The sequence below is a fragment of the Oreochromis aureus genome, linkage group 2 (genome assembly GCF_013358895.1).
Source record: "Oreochromis aureus strain Israel breed Guangdong linkage group 2, ZZ_aureus, whole genome shotgun sequence".
In the NCBI taxonomy this organism is placed as follows: Eukaryota; Metazoa; Chordata; class Actinopteri; order Cichliformes; family Cichlidae; genus Oreochromis; species Oreochromis aureus.
Window position 1 is genome coordinate 14,083,734 of NC_052943.1, and position 21,730 is coordinate 14,105,463.

Consider the following 21,730-nt stretch of genomic DNA (forward strand, 5'->3'; position numbering starts at 1 on the left):
AATCAACAGAGTGGGGATGATGAAGATTATAAGCGAATATACACAAGAAAGATAAAACCAAGGCTGAAATCTGAAGACCTTGCAGAGGGAGTGGATGTTCGCACGGAGCGGCACAGCAGCACAAGCAGCGATGGCAGCACAATTACTACCATCACTCGTCGTATCACTACTTACACAGTAGATATGCCAAGTGGCATAAGTGAGCAACTTGAACTTTCAAGCCCAGACGTCAAAGGGCTAAGGCACGAATCTGGAGATGGATCTTCTCATATCAGAATCTCACATGGCAGCCCTTCAGGTAAAATGGGAGCAGAAGAAGGTGTTTTTGAGTCAGGCGACATAACTTACACTGGGCCAAAAATCACTTCCACTGTGACACGCCGGGGCAATGGTGGGGTTCAAACTACAACGCATATAGGAGAGGAAAAAGAAAGAAGTGATCTCAGATTTAAGGTTCCTAGCTTTGGAGTAACAGGTAGTAAATGCCAGGAAGGCACTGAAACTTCAAGAGGGAGTAGAGAGCAAGGAGATGAAAGTGTTCAGGATTCAGAAATAAGTGTGACACTAAGAGACAACAAAAACACTGCCGGCAGCCATGTTACAGGAGGGTCAGGGGGTGCTGGGATAATTTCAACTGACGAAAACGGAGGGTCAGTTAGCCTGTCTTTACCAGGAAAAGGAATGAAAATTTTGACTGCAACCACAGAGAAAGCACAGACGGGAAGTTCAGACAGTACTTTAGATGAGAGGACAAAAGTTAAGATATCTGGAATTACAATTAGTCCCCTGCAGACGAAAGGATCAGGTAGTACTGACATTCCACATATCAGAATAGGAGGAACGCTAGATACTGATGCAAATTTGAAAGATGGCAGGATAGAACAATCAACAATAACATTAGATAATGTTACCTCAGGACTTTCCTCAAAAAAATCTGAACTGGACATCAAAGGAGCCGGTGTTCAGATCAAGGGCCCCAGAGCCAGCACTGAAGGGTCAATTTTGAGTGTAAGACATCCAGAGTCTGAAAGTAACATTGGAAGTGCTGAAATCAACTCTAATATTCAAATCAAACTCCCAACGAGTGATAGCAAATGCAAAACGGATGTTAATGTTCCATCCATATCTGGGCTGAACAAGGTTGAGGGAAAAGGTGATTTAACTGGTGAGAGAAATACAGCAGGACTGAAATTTGACATTAAAGGTTCAAATACAGACACTGAGAGATATAAGGGAACAAACGCTCAGGTACAAATTCCTGAAGCTGACATTAAAGCAAAAAAACCTTCTATTGACAGTAAGGATGTAAAAATTAAAGGACCAAGTGTTGATATTAAAAGAACACAAGTAAATGTCACAGTGCCTGCTGCAGAATTTGGAGTTCCAAAAGCAGAGCGTCTAGATGTTGATCTAAAACTTTTCAAATCCCAAACTGACACCAAAATATCTAAAGTTGAAAATAAAGCAGGGATAACAGGGGAGATAAAAACGCACGAGATTGATGTTAAAGGTCTAGAGATAAACTTTCCCAGGACTGGTATTGATGTTAAAGCACCTGATTTTGATATTACAGGACCGCAAGTGGACACTGAAGACCTTGATGTGAATCTAAAAGGATCAAAAATAGAACTACCATCATTGTCAGGAACTAAGCTGAAAGATTTGGACATGAGTGTGAAAGGTCCCAAAATGAAGGGAAATGTTGATGTACCAAACCTTGAGAGGGATATAAAAGCTCCAAAAATGAAGATTGAAGGAAAAGAAGTTGACAGTGAAGGCCAAAACAGTGGACTTATTATGTCCAATATTAAAATGCCATCTCTTGGCATAAAAGGTCCAAAGCCTGAAGGTCAGGATGTTAATATTAAACTTTCCAAGACTGACATTAATGTTAAAGCACCTGAAGTCAACGTATCATCATCACGGGGTCCCAATTTGGAGGAGTTCAACAACATTGTGAAAGGACCGAAACTCAAGGGAGATGTTACTGTGTCAGCTCCAAAGATTGAGGGAGACGTACAAGCTCCAAAAGTGGACATTGAAGGAAGATATGTTAATATTGAGGGCCATAAAGGAGGACTTCAAATGCCCAAAGTCGAAATGTCATCCTTTGGTATGAAAGGTCAAAAAGTTAAAGGTCCAGACATTGATGTCAGCCTTCCTAAAGTTGGAAGTGATGTCAGCGCACCTGAAGTTGACATTAAAAAAGCTGCTATAGATGTTGAGGATTCAAGTGGAAAGATCAAAGGACCACAATTCAAGATGTCAGGTATATCTGGGCCTAAAATTTCCATGCCCAATGTGGATGTCAATCTGAAAGGCCCCAAAGTTGAAGGTAAGGTGGATGTTCCAAAGATTGAAGGAAAAGTGAAAGCACCAGGAGTCGACATTGAGGGACCAAAAGTTGACATCGAAGGTCCAAAAGGTGGATTTGAAATGCCCAAAATTAAAATGCCAGCATTTGGCTTTAAAGGTCCAAAAGTGGAGGGTCCAGATGTTGACATAAACCTTCACAAAGCTGATGTCGATATCAAAGCACCTGAAGTTGATATTAGTGGACCAGAAGTTGAAGGCCCTGATGCCAAACTGAAAGGACCCAAGTTCAAACTGCCATCACTGTCAGGACCCAGCCTACCAGACTTTGACATTAATTTGAAAGGGCCCAAACTCAAGGGAGATGTTGATGTGTCAGTTCCAAAGATTGAGGGAGACATAAAGGCACCCAAGGTGGACATTGAGGGACCAGATGTTGACATTGAGGGCCACAAAGGAGGACTTAAAATGCCCAAATTCAAAATGCCAACCTTTGGTATGAAGGGTCCAAAAATTGAAGGTCCAGATGTTGATGTCAGCCTTCCTAAAGGGGATATTGACATCAAAGCCCCCGAAGTTGACATTAAAGGAGCGGACATTGATGTGGAGGGTCCGAGTGGAAAGATCAAAGGACCAAAATTCAAGATGCCAAATTTATCCGGGCCTAAAATTTCCATGCCTGATGTGGATTTCAATATGAAAGGCCCTAAAGTTGAAGGTGAGGTGGATGTTCCAAAGATTGAAGGAAAAGTGAAAGCACCAGGAGTCGACATTGAGGGACCAAAAGTTGATATCGAAGGTCCAAAAGGTGGATTTGAAATGCACAAAATTAAAATGCCAACAATTGGCTTTAAAGGTCCAAAGGTGGAGGGTCCAGATGTTGACATAAACCTTCCCAAAGCTGATGTCAATGTCAAAGCACCTGAAGTTGATATTAGTGGACCAGAAGTTGAAGGTCCTGATGCCAAACTCAAAGGACCCAAGTTCAAACTGCCATCATTGTCAGGACCCAGCCTACCAGACTTTGACATTAATTTGAAAGGGCCCAAACTTAAGGGAGATGTTGATGTGTCAGCTCCAAAGATTGAGGGAGACATAAAAGCACCCAAGGTGGACATTGAGGGACCAGATGTTGACATTGAGGGCCACAAAGGAGGACTTAAAATGCCCAAATTCAAAATGCCAACCTTTGGTATGAAGGGTCCAAAGGTTGAAGGTCCAGATGTTGATGTCAGCCTTCCTAAAGGGGACATTGACATCAAAGCCCCTGAAGTTGACATTAAAGGAGCGGACATTGATGTCGAGGGTCCGAGTGGAAAGATCAAAGGATCAAAATTCAAGATGCCAGGTATATCTGGACCTACAATTTCCATGCCTGATGTGGATTTCAATCTGAAAGGCCCCAAAGTTGAAGGTGAGGTGGATGTTCCAAAGATTGAAGGAAAAGTGAAAGCACCAGGAGTCGACATTGAGGGACCAAAAGTTGACATCGAAGGTCCAAAAGGTGGATTTGAAATGCCCAAAATTAAAATGCCAACATTTGGCTTTAAAGGTCCAAAAGTGGAGGGTCCAGATGTTGACATAAACCTTCCCAAAGCTGATGTCGATATCAAAGCACCTGAAGTTGATATTAGTGGACCAGAAATCGAAGGTCCTGATGCCAAACTGAAAGGGCCCAAGTTCAAACTGCCATCACTGTCAGGACCCAGCCTACCAGACTTTGACATTAATTTGAAAGGGCCCAAACTCAAGGGAGATGTTGATGTGTCAGTTCCAAAGATTGAGGGAGACATAAAGGCACCCAAGGTGGACATTGAGGGACCAGATGTTGACATTGAGGGCCACAGAGGAGGACTTAAAATGCCCAAATTCAAAATGCCAACCTTTGGTATGAAGGGTCCAAAAGTTGAAGGTCCAGATGTTGATGTCAGCCTTCCTAAAGGGGATATTGACATCAAAGCCCCCGAAGTTGACATTAAAGGAGTGGACATTGATGTCGAGGGTCCGAGTGGAAAGATCAAAGGACCAAAATTCAAGATGCCAAATTTATCCGGGCCTAAAATTTCCATGCCTGATGTGGATTTCAATATGAAAGGCCCTAAAGTTGAAGGTGAGGTGGATATTCCAAAGATTGAAGGAAAAGTGAAAGCACCGGGAGTCGACATTGAGGGACCAAAAGTTGACATCGAAGGTCCAAAAGCTGGATTTGAAATGCCCAAAATTAAAATGCCAGCATTTGGCTTTAAAGGTCCAAAGGTGGAGGGTCCAGATGTTGACATAAACCTTCCCAAAGCTGATGTCGATATCAAAGCACCTGAAGTTGATATTAGTGGACCAGAAATCGAAGGTCCTGATGCCAAACTGAAAGGACCCAAGTTCAAACTGCCATCACTGTCAGGACCCAGCCTACCAGACTTTGACATTAATTTGAAAGGGCCCAAACTCAAGGGAGATGTTGATGTGTCAGTTCCAAAGATTGAGGGAGACATAAAGGCACCGAAAGTGGACATTGAAGGACCAGATGTTGACATTGAGGGCCACAAAGGAGGACTTAAAATGCCCAAATTCAAAATGCCAACCTTTGGTGTGAAGGGTCCAAAAGTTGAAGGCCCAGATGTTGATGTCAGCCTTCCTAAAGGGGATATTGACATCAAAGCCCCCGACGTTGACATTAAAGGAGCGGACATTGATGTGGAGGGTCCGAGTGGAAAGATCAAAGGACCAAAATTCAAGATGCCAGGTATATCCGGGCCTAAAATTTCCATGCCTGATGTGGATTTCAATCTGAAAGGCCCCAAAGTTGAAGGTGAGGTGGATATTCCAAAGATTGAAGGAAAAGTGAAAGCACCAGGAGTCGACATTGAGGGACCAAAAGTTGACATCGAAGGTCCAAAAGGTGGATTTGAAATGCCCAAAATTAAAATGCCAACATTTGGCTTTAAAGGTCCAAAGGTGGAGGGTCCAGATGTTGACATAAACCTTCCCAAAGCTGATGTCGATATCAAAGCACCTGAAGTTGATATCAGTGGACCAGAAATCGAAGGTCCTGATGCCAAACTGAAAGGACCCAAGTTCAAACTGCCATCACTGTCAGGACCCAGCCTACCAGACTTTGACATTAATTTGAAAGGGCCCAAACTCAAGGGAGATGTTGATGTGTCAGTTCCAAAGATTGAGGGAGACATAAAGGCACCCAAGGTGGACATTGAGGGACCAGATGTTGACATTGAGGGCCACAAAGGAGGACTTAAAATGCCCAAATTCAAAATGCCAACCTTTGGTATGAAGGGTCCAAAAGTTGAAGGCCCAGATGTTGATGTCAGCCTTCCTAAAGGGGATATTGACATCAAAGCCCCCGAAGTTGACATTAAAGGAGCAGATATTGATGTCGAGGGTCCGAGTGGAAAGATCAAAGGACCAAAATTCAAGATGCCAGGTATATCCGGGCCTAAAATTTCCATGCCTGATGTGGATTTCAATCTGAAAGGCCCCAAAGTTGAAGGTGAGGTGGATATTCCAAAGATTGAAGGAAAAGTGAAAGCACCAGGAGTCGACATTGAGGGACCAAAAGTTGACATCGAAGGTCCAAAAGGTGGATTTGAAATGCCCAAAATTAAAATGCCAACATTTGGCTTTAAAGGTCCAAAGGTAGAGGGTCCAGATGTTGACATAAACCTTCCCAAAGCTGATGTCGATATCAAAGCACCTGAAGTTGATATCAGTGGACCAGAAATCGAAGGCCCTGATGCCAAACTGAAAGGATCCAAGTTCAAACTGCCATCACTGTCAGGACCCAGCCTACCAGACTTTGACATTAATTTGAAAGGGCCCAAACTCAAGGGAGATGTTGATGTGTCAGTTCCAAAGATTGAGGGAGACATAAAGGCACCCAAGGTGGACATTGAGGGACCAGATGTTGACATTGAGGGCCACAAAGGAGGACTTAAAATGCCCAAATTCAAAATGCCAACCTTTGGTATGAAGGGTCCAAAAGTTGAAGGCCCAGACGTTGATGTCAGCCTTCCTAAAGGGGATATTGACATCAAAGCCCCCGACGTTGACATTAAAGGAGCGGACATTGATGTCGAGGGTCCGAGTGGAAAGATCAAAGGACCAAAATTCAAGATGCCAAATTTATCTGGGCCTAAAATTTCCATGCCTGATGTGGATTTCAATCTGAAAGGCCCCAAAGTTGAAGGTGAGGTGGATATTCCAAAGATTGAAGGAAAAGTGAAAGCACCGGGAGTCGACATTGAGGGACCAAAAGTTGACATCGAAGGTCCAAAAGGTGGATTTGAAATGCCCAAAATTAAAATGCCATCATTTGGCTTTAAAGGTCCAAAGATGGAGGGTCCAAATGTTGACATAAACCTTCCCAAAGCTGATGTCAATGTCAAAGCACCTGAAGTTGATATCAGTGGACCAGAAATCGAAGGCCCTGATGCCAAACTGAAAGGACCCAAGTTCAAACTGCCATCACTGTCAGGACCCAGCCTACCAGACTTTGACATTAATTTGAAAGGGCCCAAACTCAAGGGAGATGTTGATGTGTCAGTTCCAAAGATTGAGGGAGACATAAAGGCACCCAAGGTGGACATTGAGGGACCAGATGTTGACATTGAGGGCCACAAAGGAGGACTTAAAATGCCCAAATTCAAAATGCCAACCTTTGGTATGAAGGGTCCAAAAGTTGAAGGTCCAGATGTTGATGTCAGCCTTCCTAAAGGGGATATTGACATCAAAGCCCCTGACGTTGACATTAAAGGAGCAGATATTGATGTGGAGGGTCCGAGTGGAAAGATCAAAGGACCAAAATTCAGGATGCCAGGTATATCCGGGCCTAAAATTTCCATGCCTGATGTGGATTTCAATCTGAAAGGCCCCAAAGTTGAAGGTGAGGTGGATATTCCAAAGATTGAAGGAAAAGTGAAAGCACCGGGAGTCGACATTGAGGGACCAAAAGTTGACATCGAAGGTCCAAAAGGTGGATTTGAAATGCCCAAAATGAAAATGCCAACATTTGGCTTTAAAGGTCCAAAGGTGGAGGGTCCAGATGTTGACATAAACCTTCCCAAAGCTGATATCGATATCAAAGCACCTGAAGTTGATATCAGTGGACCAGAAATCGAAGGTCCTGATGCCAAACTGAAAGGACCCAAGTTCAAACTGCCATCACTGTCAGGACCCAGCCTACCAGACTTTGACATTAATTTGAAAGGGCCCAAACTCAAGGGAGATGTTGATGTGTCAGTTCCAAAGATTGAGGGAGACATAAAGGCACCCAAGGTGGACATTGAGGGACCAGATGTTGACATTGAGGGCCACAAAGGAGGACTTAAAATGCCCAAATTCAAAATGCCAACCTTTGGTATGAAGGGTCCAAAAGTTGAAGGCCCAGACGTTGATGTCAGCCTTCCTAAAGGGGATATTGACATCAAAGCCCCTGAAGTTGACATTAAAGGAGCGGACATTGATGTCGAGGGTCCGAGTGGAAAGATCAAAGGACCAAAATTCAGGATGCCAGGTATATCCGGGCCTAAAATTTCCATGCCTGATGTGGATTTCAATCTGAAAGGCCCTAAAGTTGAAGGTCAGGTGGATATTCCAAAGATTGAAGGAAAAGTGAAAGCACCAGGAGTCGACATTGAGGGACCAAAAGTTGACATCGAAGGTCCAAAAGGTGGATTTGAAATGCCCAAAATTAAAATGCCAACATTTGGCTTTAAAGGTCCAAAGGTGGAGGGTCCAGATGTTGACATAAACCTTCCCAAAGCTGACATCGATATCAAAGCACCTGAAGTTGATATCAGTGGACCAGAAATCGAAGGTCCTGATGCCAAACTGAAAGGACCCAAGTTCAAACTGCCATCACTGTCAGGACCCAGCCTACCAGACTTTGACATTAATTTGAAAGGGCCCAAACTCAAGGGAGATGTTGATGATGTGTCAGTTCCAAAGATTGAGGGAGACATAAAGGCACCCAAGGTGGACATTGAGGGACCAGATGTTGACATTGAGGGCCACAAAGGAGGACTTAAAATGCCCAAATTCAAAATGCCAACCTTTGGTATGAAGGGTCCAAAAGTTGAAGGCCCAGACGTTGATGTCAGCCTTCCTAAAGGGGATATTGACATCAAAGCCCCTGAAGTTGACATTAAAGGAGCGGACATTGATGTCGAGGGTCCAAGTGGAAAGATCAAAGGACCAAAATTCAAGATGCCAAATATATCCGGGCCTAAAATTTCCATGCCTGATGTGGATTTCAATCTGAAAGGCCCCAAAGTTGAAGGTGAGGTGGATATTCCAAAGATTGAAGGAAAAGTGAAAGCACCAGGAATCGACATTGAGGGACCAAAAGTTGACATCGAAGGTCCAAAAGGTGGATTTGAAATGCCCAAAATTAAAATGCCAACATTTGGCTTTAAAGGTCCAAAGGTGGAGGGTCCAGATGTTGACATAAACCTTCCCAAAGCTGATGTCGATATCAAAGCACCTGAAGTTGATATTAGTGGACCAGAAATCGAAGGTCCTGATGCCAAACTGAAAGGACCCAAGTTCAAACTGCCATCACTGTCAGGACCCAGCCTACCAGACTTTGACATTAATTTGAAAGGGCCCAAACTCAAGGGAGATGTTGATGTGTCAGTTCCAAAGATTGAGGGAGACATAAAGGCACCCAAGGTGGACATTGAGGGACCAGATGTTGACATTGAGGGCCACAAAGGAGGACTTAAAATGCCCAAATTCAAAATGCCAACCTTTGGTATGAAGGGTCCAAAAGTTGAAGGCCCAGACGTTGATGTCAGCCTTCCTAAAGGGGATATTGACATCAAAGCCCCTGAAGTTGACATTAAAGGAGCGGACATTGATGTGGAGGGTCCAAGTGGAAAGATCAAAGGACCAAAATTCAAGATGCCAAATTTATCCGGGCCTAAAATTTCCATGCCTGATGTGGATTTCAATCTGAAAGGCCCCAAAGTTGAAGGTGAGGTGGATATTCCAAAGATTGAAGGAAAAGTGAAAGCACCGGGAGTCGACATTGAGGGACCAAAAGTTGACATCGAAGGTCCAAAAGGTGGATTTGAAATGCCCAAAATTAAAATGCCAACATTTGGCTTTAAAGGTCCAAAGGTGGAGGGTCCAGATGTTGACATAAACCTTCCCAAAGCTGATGTCGATATCAAAGCACCTGAAGTTGATATTAGTGGACCAGAAATCGAAGGTCCTGATGCCAAACTGAAAGGACCCAAGTTCAAACTGCCATCACTGTCAGGACCCAGCCTACCAGACTTTGACATTAATTTGAAAGGGCCCAAACTCAAGGGAGATGTTGATGTGTCAGTTCCAAAGATTGAGGGAGACATAAAGGCACCCAAGGTGGACATTGAGGGACCAGATGTTGACATTGAGGGCCACAAAGGAGGACTTAAAATGCCCAAATTCAAAATGCCAACCTTTGGTATGAAGGGTCCAAAAGTTGAAGGCCCAGATGTTAGTGTCAGCCTTCCTAAAGGGGATATTGACATCAAAGCCCCTGAAGTTGACATTAAAGGAGCGGACATTGATGTCGAGGGTCCGAGTGGAAAGATAAAAGGACCAAAATTCAAGATGCCACATTTATCCGGGCCTAAAATTTCCATGCCTGATGTGGATTTCAATCTGAAAGGCCCCAAAGTTGAAGGTGAGGTGGATATTCCAAAGATTGAAGGAAAAGTGAAAGCACCGGGAGTCGACATTGAGGGACCAAAAGTTGACATCGAAGGTCCAAAAGGTGGATTTGAAATGCCCAAAATTAAAATGCCAACATTTGGCTTTAAAGGTCCAAAGGTGGAGGGTCCAGATGTTGACATAAACCTTCCCAAAGCTGATGTCGATATCAAAGCACCTGAAGTTGATATTAGTGGACCAGAAATCGAAGGTCCTGATGCCAAACTGAAAGGACCCAAGTTCAAACTGCCATCACTGTCAGGACCCAGCCTACCAGACTTTGACATTAATTTGAAAGGGCCCAAACTCAAGGGAGATGTTGATGTGTCAGTTCCAATGATTGAGGGAGACATAAAGGCACCCAAGGTGGACATTGAGGGACCAGATGTTGACATTGAGGGCCACAAAGGAGGACTTAAAATGCCCAAATTCAAAATGCCAACCTTTGGTATGAAGGGTCCAAAAGTTGAAGGTCCAGATGTTGATGTCAGCCTTCCTAAAGGGGATATTGACATCAAAGCCCCTGACGTTGACATTAAAGGAGTGGACGTTGATGTCGAGGGTCCAAGTGGAAAGATAAAAGGACCAAAATTCAAGATGCCAGGTTTATCCGGCCCTAAATTTTCCATGCCTGATGTGGATTTCAATCTGAAAGGCCCCAAAGTTGAAGGTGAGGTGGATATTCCAAAGATTGAAGGAAAAGTGAAAGCACCAGGAGTCGACATTGAGGGACCAAAAGTTGACATCGAAGGTCCAAAAGGTGGATTTGAAATGCCCAAAATTAAAATGCCAACATTTGGCTTTAAAGGTCCAAAGGTGGAGGGTCCAGATGTTGACATAAACCTTCCCAAAACTGATATCGATGTCAAAGCACCTGAAGTTGATATTAGTGGACCAGAAATCGAAGGTCCTGATGCAAAACTGAAAGGACCTAAGTTCAAACTGCCATCACTGTCAGGACCCAGCCTACCAGACTTTGACATTAATTTGAAAGGGCCCAAACTCAAAGGAGATGTTGATGTGTCAGTTCCAAAGATTGAGGGAGACATAAAGGCACCCAAGGTGGACATTGAGGGACCAGATGTTGACATTGAGGGCCACAGAGGAGGACTTAAAATGCCCAAATTCAAAATGCCAACCTTTGGTATGAAGGGTCCAAAAGTTGAAGGTCCAGATGTTGATGTCAGCCTTCCTAAAGGGGATATTGACATCAAAGCCCCTGAAGTTGACATTAAAGGAGTCGACGTTGATGTGGAGGGTCCAAGTGGAAAGATCAAAGGACCAAAATTCAAGATGCCAAATTTATCCGGGCCCAAAATTTCCATGCCTGATGTGGATTTCAATCTGAAAGGCCCCAAAGTTGAAGGTGAGGTGGATATTCCAAAGATTGAAGGAAAAGTGAAAGCACCAGGAGTCAACATTGAGGGACCAAAAGTTGACATCGAAGGTCCAAAAGGTGGATTTGAAATGCCCAAAATTAAAATGCCAACATTTGGCTTTAAAGGTCCAAAGGTGGAGGGTCCAGATGTTGACATAAACCTTCCCAAAGCTGATGTCGATATCAAAGCACCTGAAGTTGATATTAGTGGACCAGAAATCGAAGGTCCTGATGCCAAACTGAAAGGACCCAAGTTCAAACTGCCATCACTGTCAGGACCCAGCCTACCAGACTTTGACATTAATTTGAAAGGGCCCAAACTCAAGGGAGATGTTGATGTGTCAGTTCCAAAGATTGAGGGAGACATAAAGGCACCGAAAGTGGACATTGAAGGACCAGATGTTGACATTGAGGGCCACAAAGGAGGACTTAAAATGCCCAAATTCAAAATGCCAACCTTTGGTATGAAGGGTCCAAAAGTTGAAGGTCCAGATGTTGATGTCAGCCTTCCTAAAGGGGATATTGACATCAAAGCCCCCGAAGTTGACATTAAAGGAGCGGACATTGATGTGGAGGGTCCAAGTGGAAAAATCAAAGGACCAAAATTCAAGATGCCAGGTATATCAGGGCCTAAAATTTCCATGCCTGATGTGGATTTCAATCTGAAAGGCCCTAAATTTGAAGGTGAGGTGGATGTTCCAAAGATTGAAGGAAAAGTGAAAGTACCGGAAGTTGACATTGAAGGACCAAAAGTTGATATCGAAGGTCCAAAAGGTGGATTTGAAATGCCCAAAATGAAAATGCCAACATTTGGCTTTAAAGGTCCAAAGGTGGAGGGTCCAGATGTTGACATAAACCTTCCCAAAGCTGATGTCGATATCAAAGCACCTGAAGTTGATATTAGTGGACCAGAAATTGAAGGTCCTGATGCCAAACTCAAAGGACCCAAGTTCAAACTGCCATCACTGTCAGGACCCAGCCTACCAGACTTTGACATTAATTTGAAAGGGCCCAAACTCAAGGGAGATGTTGATGTGTCAGTTCCAAAGATTGAGGGAGACATAAAGGCACCGAAAGTGGACATTGAAGGACCAGATGTTGACATTGAGGGCCACAAAGGAGGACTTAAAATGCCCAAATTCAAAATGCCAACCTTTGGTATGAAGGGTCCAAAAGTTGAAGGTCCAGATTTTGATGTCAGCCTTCCTAAAGGGGACATTGACATCAAAGCCCCTGACGTTGACATTAAAGGAGCGGACATTGATGTGGAGGGTCCGAGTGGAAAGATCAAAGGACCAAAATTCAAGATGCCAGGTATATCTGGGCCTAAAATTTCCATGCCTGATGTGGATTTCAATCTGAAAGGCCCCAAAGTTGAAGGTGAGGTGGATATTCCAAAGATTGAAGGAAAAGTGAAAGCACCAGGAGTCGACATTGAGGGACCAAAAGTTGACATCGAAGGTCCAAAAGGTGGATTTGAAATGCCCAAAATTAAAATGCCAACATTTGGCTTTAAAGGTCCAAAGGTGGAGGGTCCAGATGTTGACATAAACCTTCCCAAAGCTGATGTCGATATCAAAGCACCTGAAGTTGATATTAGTGGACCAGAAATCGAAGGTCCTGATGCCAAACTGAAAGGACCCAAGTTCAAACTGCCATCACTGTCAGGACCCAGCCTACCAGACTTTGACATTAATTTGAAAGGGCCCAAACTCAAGGGAGATGTTGATGTGTCAGTTCCAAAGATTGAGGGAGACATAAAGGCACCGAAAGTGGACATTGAAGGACCAGATGTTGACATTGAGGGCCACAAAGGAGGACTTAAAATGCCCAAATTCAAAATGCCAACCTTTGGTATGAAGGGTCCAAAAGTTGAAGGTCCAGATGTTGATGTCAGCCTTCCTAAAGGGGATATTGACATCAAAGCCCCCGAAGTTGACATTAAAGGAGCGGACATTGATGTCGAGGGTCCGAGTGGAAAGATCAAAGGACCAAAATTCAAGATGCCAGGTATATCTGGGCCTAAGATTTCCATGCCTGATGTGGATTTCAATCTGAAAGGCCCCAAAGTTGAAGGTGAGGTGGATATTCCAAAGATTGAAGGAAAAGTGAAAGCACCGGGAGTCGACATTGAGGGACCAAAAGTTGACATCGAAGGTCCAAAAGGTGGATTTGAAATGCCCCATATTAAAATGCCATCATTTGGCTTTAAAGGTCCAAAGGTGGAAGGTCCAGATGTTGACATAAACCTTCCCAAAGCTGATGTCAATGTCAAAGCACCTGAAGTTGATATTAGTGGACCAGAAGTTGAAGGTCCTGATGGAAAACTGAAAGGACCCAAGTTCAAACTTCCATCACTGTCTGGACCCAGCCTACCAGACTTTGACATTAATTTGAAAGGGCCTAAACTCAAGGGAGATGTTGATGTATCAGCTCCAAAGGTTGAAGGCGATATTAAAATCCCTGAAGTAGATGTCCAAGGTCCCAAGATGGACATTGGATCTCCACAGGGAAAAATTTCAGGGCCCAAGGTTAAGTTTCCAACAATAAGTGGACCCAAAATGTCCCTGCCAGATGTTGACATCAATTTAAAGGGACCAAAGTTGAAAGGAGACATGAAGGGGGATTTTCACCTATCAAAACCTGAAATTGAGGGACCAGATGCTTCAATTGATATTCCAGAAACTGGTTCAAAGAAAATGAAATTCAAAATGCCAAGGTTTGGTTTCAAGGGTCCAAAGGTAAATGCACCAGACAGTGAGATGAAATTGCCTCAAGGTGACATAAACCTCAAAGGAAAAACTGGCAGCCTTGAGGGTGTGGACCTTGATTTGGAACTCTCTACACCAAAAGCCAAAGGATCTAAGTTCAAAATGCCAAAATTTGGATTTAGAAGTCCAAAGGTTGAGATTTCAGATGCTGATGTAAATGTTTCAACACCTAGCACTGAGATAGAGACACCGGAAGTGAAAATAGAAGCACCTGATATTGATGTTGAGGGTCCAAGTGGGAAGATCAAAGGACCAAAATTCAAGATGCCAAATATCTCAGGACCAAAGATGTCCATGCCAGACGTAGATTTCAAACTAAAAGGTCCTAAATTTGAAGGTGATGTTGATATACCAAAGGCGGAAGGAAAAATAAAGGCACCTGAGGTGAATATAAAAGGCTCAGAGATTGACTTCGAAGGCCCAAAAGGTGGACTGGATATGCCCAAAATTAAAATGCCAACATTTGGTTTCAAAGGCCCAAAGGTGGAGGGTCCAGATGTTGACATAAACCTTCCCAAAGCTGATGTCAATGTCAAAGCACCTGAAGTTGATATTAGTGGACCAGAAATTGAAGGTCCTGATGGAAAACTCAAAGGACCCAAGTTCAAACTTCCATCATTATCAGGACCCAGCCTACCAGACTTTGACATTAATTTGAAAGGGCCTAAACTCAAGGGAGATGTTGATGTGTCTGTTCCAAAGATTGAGGGAGACATAAAGGCACCGAAAGTGGACATTGAGGGACCAGATGTTGACATTGAGGGCCACAAAGGAGGACTTAAAATGCCCAAATTCAAAATGCCAACCTTTGGTATGAAGGGTCCAAAAGTTGAAGGTCCAGATGTTGATGTCAGCCTTCCTAAAGGGGATATTGACATCAAAGCCCCTGACGTTGACATTAAAGGAGCGGACATTGATGTGGAGGGTCCAAGTGGAAAGATCAAAGGACCAAAATTCAAGATGCCCGGTATATCCGGGCCCAAAATTTCCATGCCTGACGTGGATTTTAACATGAAAAGTCCTAAACTTGAAGGTGACATCAAACTTCCAAAAATGCAAGGAGAAATAAAAGCACCGGCAGTGGACCTCGAAGGTCCAGAGTTTGATGTTGAAGGCCCCAAAGGTGGATTTGAAATGCCCCATATTAAAATGCCATCATTTGGCTTTAAAGGTCCAAAGGTGGAGGGTCCAGATGTTGACATAAACCTTCCCAAAGCTGATGTCAATGTCAAAGCACCTGAAGTTGATATTAGTGGACCAGAAGTTGAAGGTCCTGATGCAAAACTCAAAGGACCCAAGTTCAAACTGCCATCACTGTCAGGACCCAGCCTACCAGACTTTGACATTAATTTGAAAGGGCCCAAACTTAAGGGAGATGTTGATGTGTCAGTTCCAAAGATTGAGGGAGACATAAAGGCACCCAAGGTGGACATTGAGGGACCAGATGTTGACATTGAGGGCCACAAAGGAGGACTTAAAATGCCCAAATTCAAAATGCCAACCTTTGGTATGAAGGGTCCAAAAGTTGAAGGTCCAGAGTTTGATGTCAGCCTTCCTAAAGGGGATATTGACATCAAAGCCCCCGACGTTGACATTAAAGGAGCGGACATTGATGTGGAGGGTCCGAGTGGAAAGATCAAAGGACCAAAATTCAAGATGCCAGGTATATCTGGGCCTAAAATTTCCATGCCTGATGTGGATTTCAATCTGAAAGGCCCCAAAGTTGAAGGTGAGGTGGATGTTCCAAAGATTGAAGGAAAAGTGAAAGCACCGGAAGTTGACATTGAGGGACCGAAAGTTGACATCGAAGGTCCAAAAGGTGGATTTGAAATGCCCAAAATTAAAATGCCAACATTTGGCTTTAAAGGTCCAAAGGTGGAAGGTCCAGATGTTGACATAAACCTTCCCAAAGCTGATGTAAATGTCAAAGCACCTGAAGTTGATATTAGTGGACCAGAAATCGAAGGTCCTGATGCAAAACTTAAAGGACCCAAGTTCAAACTGCCATCATTATCAGGACCCAGCCTACCAGATTTTGACATTAATTTGAAAGGGCCCAAACTCAAGGGAGATGTTGATATGTCACCTCCAAAGATTGAGGGAGACATAAAGGCACCGAAAGTGGACATTGAGGGACCAGATGTTGACATTGAGGGCCACAGAGGAGGACTTAAAATGCCCAAATTCAAAATGCCAACCTTTGGTATGAAGGGTCCAAAAGTTGAAGGCCCAGACGTTGATGTCAGCCTTCCTAAAGGGGATATTGACATCAAAGCCCCTGAAGTTGACATTAAAGGTGCGGACATTGATGTCGAGGGTCCAAGTGGAAAGATCAAAGGACCAAAATTTAAGATGCCAGGTATATCCGGGCCCAAAATCTCCATGCCTGATGTGGATTTCAATCTGAAAGGCCCCAAAGTTGAAGGTGAGGTGGATATTCCAAAGATTGAAGGAAAAATGAAAGCACCGGGAGTCGACATTGAGGGACCAAAAGTTGACATCGAAGGTCCAAAAGGTGGATTTGAAATGCCCCATATTAAAATGCCATCATTTGGCTTTAAAGGTCCAAAGGTGGAGGGTCCAGATGTTGACATAAACCTTCCCAAAGCTGATGTCAATGTCAAAGCACCTGAAGTTGATATTAGTGGACCAGAAGTTGAAGGTCCTGATGCAAAACTCAAAGGACCCAAGTTCAAACTGCCATCACTGTCAGGACCCAGCCTACCAGACTTTGACATTAATTTGAAAGGGCCCAAACTCAAGGGAGATGTTGATGTATCAGCTCCAAAGATTGAGGGAGACATAAAGGCACCCAAGGTGGACATTGAGGGACCAGATGTTGACATTGAGGGCCACAAAGGAGGACTTAAAATGCCCAAATTCAAAATGCCAACCTTTGGTATGAAGGGTCCAAAAGTTGAAGGCCCAGATGTTGATGTCAGCCTTCCTAAAGGGGATATTGACATCAAAGCCCCCGAAGTTGATATCAAAGGAGCGGACATTGATGTTGAGGGTCCGAGTGGAAAGATCAAAGGACCAAAATTCAAGATGCCAGATATATCTGGGCCAAAAATCTCCATGCCTGATATGGATTTCAATCTGAAAGGCCCCAAAGTTGAAGGTGAGGTGGATGTTCCAAAGATTGAAGGGAAAGTGAAAGCACCGGGAGTCAACATTGAGGGACCAAAAGTTGATATCGAAGGTCCAAAAGGTGGATTTGAAATGCCCAAAATCAAAATGCCAACATTTGGTTTCAAAGGTCCAAAGGTTGAGGGTCCAGATGTTGACATAAACCTTCCCAAAGCTGATGTCAATGTCAAAGCACCTGAAGTTGATATTAGTGGACCAGAAGTTGAAGGTCCTGATGGAAAACTGAAAGGACCCAAGTTCAACCTTCCATCACTGTCAGGACCCAGCCTACCAGACTTTGACATTAATTTGAAAGGGCCCAAACTCAAGGGAGATGTCTCAGCTCCAAAGGTTGAGGGAGACATCAAAGGCCCCAAGGTGGATATCAAAGGTCCAGAGTTTGACATTCAAGGACCCAAAGGTGCACTGAATATGCCCAGTATTAAAATGCCATCTTTTGGTATGAAAGGTCCAAAAGTTGAGGGTCCAGATGCCGACATAAAGGCCGATATCAATGTAAAAACACCGAAAGTTGATATTACAGGGCCAGAAGTTGAAGGTCCTGATGCAAAACTCAAAGGACCCAAAATCAAACTTCCATCATTGTCCGGACCTAAGTTGCAGGGCCCCGACATTAACATTAACATTCCCAAACCCAACAATGAATTTAAAACATCCGATATTGGAATTGACCTAAAAGGGCCTAAAATTAAAGGTGAAGTGGATGCATCGGTGCCCATGTTTGAAGGTGACATAAAAGGTCCAAATGCTAACATCTCTAATGATGATGAAAAGACTGCTGTTACCTTTCCTAAGTTTAAAGGTCCTAAGTTTGCAATGAAAACCCCAGTTCTCGAAGATTCTAAATCCAATATCAAGATGCCCAGTACAGCACCAAAAAGTCTCAAAACAGAAGTTAGTTTCCCAGACACTGACGCAAGTGTTGATGCCGCTGATATTGACATGAATGTAAAGGGGAAAAAAGGAAAATTTAAACTTCCAAAAGTTAAAGGAAAGGCAAAGAAACCTGGTGACATAGAAACACCAGCAACAGAAATCGATGCAGACATAACAAACAGTTATGCCAAAGGAACAAAAACAAAGAAGTCTCTGTTTGGAAAGCTTCATTTTCCTGATGTAGAATTAGATATAAAATCACCAAAACCAAAAGGAGATGGATCTTTATCTGCCATCGATGGCTCTGGCAGTCACAGTGCAAATGTTAACTTGGAAGGGTCAAACATGAAAGTAAAATCTTCTAATATTAAAATGCAAAGCGGGACTGATTCAGAAATAAATGCAAGTCTTTCAGGAGGAAGTGCAAGTGGTGGACTTAAGTACCCAGAGGGTAAAGTCACATTTCCCAAAATCACAATGCCAAAGTTTGGCATTGTGTTGCCACAGGTGGAAACCAAAGAAAGTGGAGGAAATATTGAATCAGAACCTGCAGCTAGTGTAGACATCAAGACAGAATCTCCATCTATTAGTTGCCAAGTCAGTTCTCAAAATATTGAGGTTCCCAGTCCAGAGCTGAGACAGGAAGGCAAAGTTAAGGTAAAGATGCCAAAATTTTTTGGCAAATCAAAAGCGAAGGGCAGTAGTGTAGGTGACCTTCACGGATCAGAGGCAGAATTAAGTAGCAGTGGAAAAGCAGGTAAGACCTCTAAAGAGCTAAGTGTACATTCTGGGGAAATGATGGGCGGAAAAATAGAATTAGAGGGTGATCCTGGACTGGGTTTGTCAACTAAAGGCAAATCAGCCTCACTTGATCTTTTTAAGAAATCAAGACATCGATCTTCCTCTTTCAGTGATGAGGGGGCAGTTAGTTCTCCTTCAGCTCAATTAGAAGCTGAAAGTGGTGACATTTCTTTAGATCTCGGAAGCAAAGTCAAAGGAAAGAAAGGCAAGCTTAAGTTTGGTACTTTTGGAGGTTTTGGTTCAAAGTCAAAGGGCTCATATGAAGTGACACTTGGAGATGACAGTGAAGCTCGAATGGAGGGGAGTGCAGGTGTTTCGCTACCTGCTAAAAAATCAAGACTGTCTTCATCCTCTAGCAGTGATAGTGGTTCAAGAGGTGGTTTCAGGTTCCCCAAAGTTGAGCTATCAGTTTCACCCACAAAGTGATAAAGAGACAAATTAAAACCAAATGTATTCTCCTAATATTGAAAATTGCTCTTTGTTTCTTTAAAACCTAAGGAGACATGCACAATCATCTCAGTGTGGTTAATTATGAATATCTTTTAGTAATCAAACAGAAGTGCATGAGATTGTTTAAAATCCCTTCAAACTGTAAATAAGATTAATTTGTAATAATAAATATTGTTTTTTGTATATAGTCCAGATTTAATAAATATATGCCATCTCACATCAATAGTTTGTTACAGGGTTTTCTCACTGTGTTCTTTTTCATTCTATTAAATAAATGTTAATGAATGGTTGTGGTATATTTGTGTCCAGGGGTCTATTGCACAGAACCAATATGTTTTTTTTTTAAAGATTAAAATGTTGTTTATTCACTCAAATACAGTTACCTTTTTAAGTAGGGAGTGATTTTATTTTCAAACTTTAATAATATATAATCAGTAAGATGCCTTTTTATAACACATTGTAAAGAGTGATCATGTATATACCAATACTGCAACTGTTTTTACATTTTCAAGTGCTGTCAGTAGTGTTCTGTTCATTTTAAACAAAATGTATTTGCTTAAATTTGCCATTTACCACAAATATTCATTTGGTTCAGTTATTTTAAACAGGATCTCTTTCCTAATCATGTGTTATTGTCACTCATTAATGGTCTGTTTAATGATTTTATTTCATTTTGTCACTCTCTCTCTTTGTATACACACCATATGCTTGCATTAAGTGTCACAAATAGTACCCCCTTGATGTTAATTTGTTTGCATACAAATTCTTTGTTGATAGACAAAGAAATAGTATTGACTAGATGCAAGAGAGATCATTATTTTGGTCTATTATTTTGTGTGCAATCTACCAAATAAACTAAATAAAAAACCTTTTTGAATTTAAAGTGTTTTAAAAGAAAATCAGTATATGTTGCTATTTAGGGTAACACAACCATTCACATGTATGGGCAATTTAGAATAATCAATTAACCTAACCCCACTAACTGCATGTCTTTGGACTGTGGGAGGAAGCTGGAGTGCCCGGAGTGAACCCACACAAACACGGGGAGAACATGCAAACTCCACACAGAAAGACACACACAGAAAATATATTTCTAATAGTGTTTGTTTAATCATTATAATAAAAAATCATAATTAGGGACAATAAAACATAATGAAACAGACAGTAGTTTTTACATAATATGTAATATCTTAACTTGCATATATACTTCATTGGAAAAGCTAACAACTGAAATTCTTATCTTCGTAGTGCTCTGTATCTTTTTATTACTCACCCAGTGTTCACAGGTCTGGCAGATCACCAGTTTTGTTGGGGTTTTAAAGCAGTTCAGCTATTTGAAAAAAAGGAGATGTCAACCTTTACTCAGTTACATAATTATTATTACAAAATCCTGCTCCTCACATACAAGGTCTTGAATAATCAGGCCCCATCTTATCTGAATGACCTTATAGTACTGTATCACCCCATTAGACCACTTCGCTCTCACACTGCAGGCTCACTTGTTGTTCCTAGAGTATTTAAAAGTAGAATGGGAGGCAGAGCCTTCGGTTTTCAGGCATCTCTTCTATGGAACAAGTTTCCAGTTTGGATTTGGGAGACAGACACTATCTCTACTTTTAAGATTAGGCTTAAAACTTTCCTTTTTGCTAAAGCGTATACTTGGGGCTGGATCAGGTGACCCTGAAGCCTCCCTTAGTTATGCTACAATCGGTGTATGTTGCTGGGGGATTCCCATGATGCATTGAGTATTTCTTCTTTACTCACCTTTGGCTCTGGCTCCCTTTTATCCTGTCTTCCTTCTCTCACCCCAACCAGTGGTATCAGATGGCCACCTCGGCCTGAGCCTGGTTCTGCCGGAGGTTTCTTCCTGTTAAAAGGGAGTCTTTCCTTCCCACTGTCGCCAAAGTGCTTGCTCATAGGAGGTCATATGATTATTGGGGTTTTTCTCTGTATGCATTATTGTAGGGTCAACCTTACAATATGAAGCATCTTGAGGCGACTGTTGTTGTGATTTGGCACGGTATAAATATAATTGAATTGAATTAGAGAGGTGACAGTAGAATGATTCTTATATAATTATTCTTGAATATTCTACTGATATACTTCAACTATAAGTTACATTAATTTAAAAAACACAATAATTAAAAAAACACCTGTCACTGATAAGTTGCTGAAGTGGAAGCTTAGTTTCATTATTTTGTTAACAGTAGTCTTTTTTTAAATAATGAAGGGACTTGCACCAAATGTCTCCTGTCACATTTAGTTTATATTGGCTTTTGCCAAC

At 42.5% G+C, this 21,730-nt stretch overlaps 1 protein-coding gene across 4 annotated transcripts in view; it reads left to right on the forward strand.

Moving 5' to 3' along the window:
* Window positions 1–20,317, forward strand: part of ahnak (AHNAK nucleoprotein) — a 32,503-nt gene extending 12,186 nt beyond the window's left edge. Inside the window, exons 6-7 of one of the 4 annotated variants that reach the window (XM_039618894.1) lie at window positions 10–13,564; window positions 15,293–20,317. In XM_039618894.1, the coding sequence (XP_039474828.1) occupies window positions 10–13,564; window positions 15,293–19,422 (17,685 nt within the window). In that variant the 3' untranslated portion in view covers window positions 19,423–20,317. Of the gene's footprint in view, window positions 1–9 lie in introns of all 4 variants that reach the window. The other 3 variants (XM_039618897.1, XM_039618892.1, XM_039618887.1) reach the window with 3 other exon arrangements.
* The last annotated feature ends 1,413 nt before the right edge of the window (window positions 20,318–21,730 follow it).